The sequence below is a fragment of the Mesoplodon densirostris genome, chromosome 8 (genome assembly GCF_025265405.1).
Source record: "Mesoplodon densirostris isolate mMesDen1 chromosome 8, mMesDen1 primary haplotype, whole genome shotgun sequence".
Taxonomy (NCBI): Eukaryota; Metazoa; Chordata; class Mammalia; order Artiodactyla; family Ziphiidae; genus Mesoplodon; species Mesoplodon densirostris.
This window is the reverse complement of record NC_082668.1, coordinates 90,527,050-90,534,363: the sequence shown is the minus strand read 5'-3', so window position 1 is coordinate 90,534,363 and position 7,314 is coordinate 90,527,050. Positions and strand designations below refer to the sequence as shown.

At 44.5% G+C, this 7,314-nt stretch overlaps 1 protein-coding gene across 1 annotated transcript in view; it reads right to left on the bottom strand.

Annotated features, from left to right (window-relative positions):
- Window positions 1-1,070: 1,070 nt before the first annotated feature.
- The window catches only part of METAP1D (methionyl aminopeptidase type 1D, mitochondrial), an 80,456-nt gene continuing 74,212 nt past the window's right edge, over window positions 1,071-7,314 (bottom strand). Inside the window, 4 exon segments of the mRNA XM_060106547.1 lie at window positions 1,071-1,503; window positions 1,635-1,713; window positions 2,609-2,656; window positions 3,985-4,082. Of these exon segments, the coding sequence (XP_059962530.1) occupies window positions 1,425-1,503; window positions 1,635-1,713; window positions 2,609-2,656; window positions 3,985-4,082 (304 nt within the window). The 3' untranslated portion in view covers window positions 1,071-1,424.

Genomic DNA, 7,314 nt, shown 5'->3' with positions numbered 1-7,314 from the left:
GGCTCTCCAGTCCTATCACAGAGGCCACCTGTCATGGCAATGACAGGTGTCCACACCTCTTTGGTGGTCTGGAGCTGAGCCCAGTCTGTATTTAGTGGATGGCAGCTTTGTAAAACCCGCTTCAGTGGAAACAAGAGTTAGCACAGGCACTGACGGACGGGACACACTAAAACCATGACCGGGGGAGACTACTTTCTACATGGCTTGTTAGAAGCCCAGCCCTTTCCACCTCTGAGCCCAGGTGTGTAGAGGTCCTGAGGAGCGAGCGCTAAGAAAGGCAGGGTACTCAGGGCGGTAATGGGCCTTGGGAGACGCAGAACGTGGGCCCTTGGATTTCCTGCTTCTGAAGCAGGTGGAGCTGCTGGCAGGCTGAATCAGGGTTAAACTCGCCAGCTCCAATTCCGACTAACTAGGCCCTTGCCGTCAAAAGTTCCCGTGACTCCTCTTGCAGGGATGCTCTGGGTCTCCAGCGCATTAGCGCGGGTCTGAAGGGGGCCAGTATTGGAAGAGATCAATTTAGGGAGGGGACCTGCTAGACACCGCTCACATCTGGGCAGGTGGGACCGATGCTCCAATTCCTAGGGCGACAAACGGTCTAGCTTGCCTTTGTGTGTCGGAGGGAGGGTCTCTCAAATTTAACCTTTGGGATGGGCGCGCGGGGCGGGTTGAAGGCCAGGGAAGAGGAGCCGCAGGGGACCAGGAAAGTCAAGTTTGGGGAGTGATAACCCCTGCGGAAGGGCCAGGCCCAGGGTCCAGAGGCAAGGAAATATTTGTAGCTAACTCCTCCACTGGCGGGCTAATCTTTTCATCGCGAAGCAGCTATGAAGGGGAAAGAACCGGAAGGGCTGGGGGCAGCTGGCCCCAGCGAGCTCCCTCAGGGCTGGCCAATGCGGGGGGGTCCAAAAGGGGGAAAGAAAGAGACTTTACAAAAATTCCTAACAGGTAGGCTCGGGCTTTTCTTTCTGCGCGCGCGTGTGCAAAGTTCAGAGACTCAAAAATTAACCACCTACCCTCTTCCCCTAGTAAACGTCAGAGACGAAGGAGCACAAGACACAGCGGTTTTAGGAGATGAAAGCTTTTTATTCGGGCAGTCAAGACACGGGAAAGAGAAAGCTATGCATTTCTAGGAATCCCTCGTCTTCCAAATGAGGGCGTCCCCACTCCCTTCCAGATGCGTTTCCCGCGTTGGGAAGCAGAGCCCGGCGCCAGGACCCGTCTTTCCGAAGCCGCACGGCCACATCGGGGCCTCGGATCTGAGCTCTCAACGGCCACCAATCCCCACCGCGTTTTCCCAAGGCGCTACTAGGTGCTAGGTAGGTTACTGTGAGACCTGCCGTTAGCCTGTTTCATCTCAAAGTTTTCCAGCTGGATTTCAGAAATTTAAGAAAAAAGGCGCCGGGTCTCTGCGACCTTTGGGTGGCTCCTCAGGCCTCGTGGGGCAGTTTGGTCAGGATCTGCGAGCCCCCCGACGTGATGAGAACTGTGTGCTCGAACTGGGCCGACCTGAAACACACAAGGCAGCGGTCAGCAAGCGCTCAAGCGCCTGCGGGGCGGGGAGGAGCAGCTCGCCCGCGTCGTCGGACGAACCTTCCCTTTCTACACAATTTAAAAGAAGCCGGGCAGAAAGCAAACACCTTCGATTGTCCAAGGAGACCACAGTCCATGCATCCTCCAGCACTTTAAATTCAGGGGATCCCTCGGTTATAATTGGCTCTGTAAGAGGGAAAATATTTACTGCAGTGATCTAATCAGATCCTTGTTAAACATTGTTTCGGCTGATTATCAAAAAAGAGAATAAAAAGGTTCTCCCCCCTCCCTGCAAGTGCTTCCCCCCACGGGTTCATGTTGTCATCTCGCAAGCGCTGATAATTGATGTTGCTTACATAGTATGCTACAAACCAAACAGTAGGAAGAGGAAACGCTATGGCATTCAAAAATGTTATGAAGTTGCCTAGTTCGTAATTTTTTTAGAGGAAAAAAGGGCATTTTAATCAAGCCTTAATTAGGACCCTGTGGATAATAACCACCCAAACACCAGTCCCTCTTATGAATACCAGTCAGTTTTTTAAAAATATTTGAATTTTTAAAAGATGCTCAAAATGTTCATTAATCAGCAAATAACAATTTTCTTATTTCACTCTAATTGCTTCTCCATTAAGCCCCACAGTCAGAAATATGATGCCTTCAGGGTCTTAGGTGATTGGAATTTGGTGGTGACACCAATCACATGATCAGCCAGGAATGGGTTACCAGAGAGTATGTCACTAGCTGACAGGGAGCAACGGACATAAATGCCTCTAGTTACTGGGTGTTAATGAAACACGAAAACAAAAACACCCCAAAAAACAACACGAAAAACCCAACCACCACATTACACTGGTAACAGAATTAAAGGTTGGACGGCTGCCGTCTCCTAAATGTGTTGGTAAGTATCTGATTTAGGAAGATGGGGCTCGAGGATATTATTTAATCAGATTTGCTATGCATCTGAATTATTTAATTATGCTGATTGGCTTTATTAGTCCTTCAACTGGACTGCCTGGCCTAGGCCAGCGCCGCTGCTTCCGCGAGGGATCCACTGCTCTCTGAAAAGGAGCTCAGCACTGACCTACGGTGAATGCCATGCCTTCCTCCATACGTAGATCGCTGTCATTCGCTGTAAAACAAAAACAAAAACAGAAAACAATGGGTGTGGGGAGCGGGAATGGGAAATGGAGAGGCCAGAGAGAAACGGAATTAGAGGGGTTAGGCTACTCAACAAACATGGTTATCTTATTTATTTTTTATTTTAGGAAGAAAGGGTGGAGGTTTCTAGAATCCTGGGTGGTAGCTACCACCCATGGGTTAATAAGCACAGGGCTCCTAGGCCTCAGCCTTTGCATTTTCTGAGCTTGGGGTCAGGGCCCCCAGGAAGGGTGCACCAAGGCTGAGCAAAAGCAGCCTGGGTGCTTGAGACACCTGTTGGGCTCCCCCTCTCCACTGTCCCCTGGCCACTTGCTCTGAGGTCTCCTGGCTTCGCTGGGTCCTGGACCTTGCCCTCCACACCTCCAACCCAAAGAGTAAGACATCTTGGGAGTTGAGTCAAAGGGAAGGCAGGTTGGTAGGAGGCAAGAACAGGGGTGACTTGAAATATTTCCAGGTGTTGACGCTGGGTAGGCACATGACTAAGAGGCCCTTTCTGCACTCCAGCCTGGGCCTCTTATGAGCTGCCAGTGGTGGAGCTCTTTGGCCCAAAGGGAGCTCTGACCTGCTGAGTCTCTAGGGATCTTCCAGGGGGTGGATTCCAGCCAGTAGTTCCTCCAGGGGCTGCTCCCGCCACAAGCACACAGGTCAAGGCTCTAGGACCAACTTTCCTTTGGTCCCTGTCCAGCTATGCACCCCCCTTGGGGGCACTCCATAGAACTGCTTCCTACCCTAACCCAAATACCCCACCCTTTCTGGCCCACCCTTGCTTTCTCACTGTAGGGTACACATCCAGGCAGTGAAAAACAGGAGATTCTGGGGAAAGAACACAGGGTGGGTATAATCTAGAAATCACTAAGAGTACACGCTGCTAAATACATCAGCTGTCAACGCTGTGTAGGATGTAATGAAGTTTAACCACAACAGTCAGCGGTTTGAGAAGGGGGCAGAAAAAGAAAAACAGAAAACAGTCATATGTGCATGCTGCTGGGACATTGATGCTGTGGCGTTTTGTTTTCAGTAACTTTTTCTAGGCAAATATCCCTTGTGCCTTCCAGCCATCACCCTTCAGGAGACAAAAAGCAAAACAAACCTTATTTTGGGACTGAAACGGCTGGGCTCTAATTCAATAACATAGTAATGTGCTGGTTATGATTAGGTAGGACCCCCCCCCCCATTCCCACCCACACACTCATAGGAAAGGATGACAATGTGGATTCAAAATTGCAGCAAGGGATTCAGGAGCAAAACTGCTTTATCCTGATTACATTCAATAAACAGCTCCCAAACTAACTTTCTTACCATGATGCCAAATTTCTGGATGTCCATGAAAGTAAGATCCTATCCCATGTCCCACAAAATGTGGACAGACTTGCAAACCATTCTGATGAGTTATCTGGCTTTAAAAGTAACCAAACAAAATACTTAATTAAATTGGATCATTTTAAATGCATACACAGATAAGACAAAGTCACTTCAAAATATTCTCTGAAAAAGAAAAAAATAAGTTATATTTAGAGTCGGATGGTAACAACTTGTTTTCATTATTCTGGAAAATTTCTAAATTTTGTCACAGCTTGTAACAACTCCCTCTGGATAAATGAAGGAAAAAAAGTATGTATCTAACACAGTAATTTGCTTCATTTACTTTATTATTATTATTATTATTTTTGCGGTACGCGGGCCTCTCACTTTTGTGGCCTCTCCCACTGCGGAGCACAGGCTCCGGACGCCATAGGCTGAGTGGCCATGGCTCACAGGCCCAGCTGCTCCGCGGCATGTGGGATCTTCCCGGACTGGGGCACGAACCCAAGTCCCCTGGATCGGCAGGCGGACTCTCAACCACTGCGCCACCAGGGAAGCATTAGTACAGCATTCAAACAAGGCCACTTTTAGATGATGAGTGTGCATGCACACATATATAGCTCAATATAACCAAGATACATGTACAGGTAATGCAGGTCATAAAAATCTGCCTGATTTGTATGGAGTTTCACAAAAAGGCTGTGCAAATTACCACTGATTTGGGAACCAAACAAAAAAATTACAATCTGAAATGTGACTTCCTACTTCTATAATTCCCTTATTCTGGTCTATTTCAGAACATTAAACATTTTACAAACAGACACGCTCACACAAAAGGTCTCATCTACTTTGTCAGTATCCTTGAAACACTCCAAAACTTCGTGATTATTTGGGATTTCTACTAAAGACTTACACCATTAACAAAATTCATTAAAAATGCTTTTTAATCGCTACGATGCTTAAGTGAAGCTAGTATTGTGATTCCTAATTCTTAGTGCTTCATTAGTTACTTCTACATGCAAATCTTTTGGGTTCCATCTATCCCATATAAGTGAAATCTTACAATCCAACCCTAAAATCTTCACCTACAAGGTTAAGAAGTCGTTTTCGCAATCAGGTGAACATGTTCATTTCTGGGAGCACCAGAAAGACAAGAACATACATATCATTAACAATCTATATTTTCATGTGGATGAAGGGCAAAGTGCCTTAACCCTAACCATAATAATGGATTGGGATTTACAGGCCCACTGTTTAAATTCTTAACAAAACCAAAGTTCTTAGATCCCAAACTAGAGGTTCCAACAGCCCTTCGGTTTAGTTTAACAGGAACTCAAAGGCGTTTAGCCAGCACCTTTATGAGCATTCCTGTCAATATACTTTTCTGTATACATTTTTAACATTCATCTCCAGACCTGTAAAATGTCTTCACTTAGGCCAGGATGTCACTATAAATAGCAGGTGGGCAGCCTCTCATTCAGATTTAATTTCCATGTAACAGTGCAGAAATAGGTGAGCTATGCATGTGTTGAGAGGAATGGTTAAGTGAATGCTTTTATCTCTTAAGTTGTTCTTTATGGTTATACTTATTTCTGTGTGTCTTTGCACTTTGGACAGGAGGTATTACAACTTTTCCAAGATGTTCCTATTTGTACCACACAATTTCTGAATAGAAACTCAGGATGGAGGGTGGATAGAGGGTGGAAGAGAGATTATTTAGTAAGATAAACTGATCTAGGATTTTTTTTACAAGAATAGGTTCTATCTAAACTTGTAAATTATGTTATCTATGTCCCAACAAACCTCAATAATTCTAAGACGATTCATTATAAACTGTTCTATTTTCTTTTCTTAAAATAACCAAACTAGTTTTTGTTTTTGTTTTTGTTCTTTTTTAAGGCTCTGATTGGCAGGCTTCACAGCTACCTCGTAAATGTGTGTTACAATGGCAATCTTCATTTTAATTTCCGATGAGAGGAGAGGAAGAAAGCTCACTCTGAAAAAACACCTGGGGTCCCTCCCCACCCCCTTAACTCTCACTTCTCTTCATAAAAGAAGCTGTGCAATTACTAGGTGGCTAAAGATATCTGAGTGCATTCTACAACAATTTACTGCCTGGATCCTGCTGGAACTTCTGGTTATAGGAGGATCATAGAATGTATGTGTCATGGATGCAAAGGATTTCACAGCTGTGTGGAAAGAGGAAAAGAACAGGACAAATTTCCCTCAGTTCCTTGGTTGAGCACCCATCTCAGTGCTTGATTCTCAGGAACTAAGTAAACACGCCTGTCTGCTTTTTAGGGTATTTTCCTTTTGGATTGGTAGTTTGCTTTTTAACACATACTTCCTGGGACTGAATGGAATAAAATTTCATTAATATTTCTAATTACTGTTGAAAAGTGTACCCCTTCTACTATTCTACCATATACTGTTCTTCTATTTTGGAATATAAGGGAAGCACAAGATTATTTACTTGATTCTAGGGTTTAAATCTAACTTTGCGGAGGCAATCCAAGCAATTTGTAGTAGCAAATTCCACTCTAACATGGAATCAAGTGGCTAGGATCCCTAGCTGTGGCATGGGAAAGTGGAGTACACGTGCTTCTCTTGACTGGTGTGTTGGGGAAAATGGAAGCTGCTGGGTGGGCAGGGGTGCCCAAGAAGTATACAACTGCTCCCCAACACCAGCCATCGAGGGTCATGACCCATTTCTGAGCATGAGGGTCTTCCTGCCTTGGACATTTCACAGATGAAATCTGCCTTTTTTGTTAAAATCTACCAAAAGAACGCTCCTGGTATTAGCTCTTCTGTTCTGATTTTCTCTAATTAAAAATTTTCTAAGACAGCCACTCACCTGAGCCTGAGTACATCTATGATTTGAAGCCCTTCAGATGGAATATTTGGGGATGAGAGGAGGGGAAAGGAGGAAGGAGATGTATAAAAGTAGTTTATGAACTTACCTGAAAATTATACTGTACTATTACAGTTCATGTTTCAGGTACAGTTTAGAGTTGAAAGAAAAATCTCTCTAAAGGAATTTCATCTTGTGATCATTTTCTTAATTTAATTCCCTTTCATGAGATAGTTTTCCTCAATTGAAGTTTTGTCTAGATAAATTAAAATTCTTGATACACTTAAACTACATTTTATGACTAAGAATACATTCTCCAAGAGGGCAGAGGAGTACTATATTTAAGTACATACTCTTCTAAAGAAATAAAAATGCACATGAAAATTGTTTTATTACCATTTTCTCATGAGCTCTATAAACAGCACTGATTTCCAAATGGTCACATATCTAATTAAAGGATCTCAAATGGCACCTGA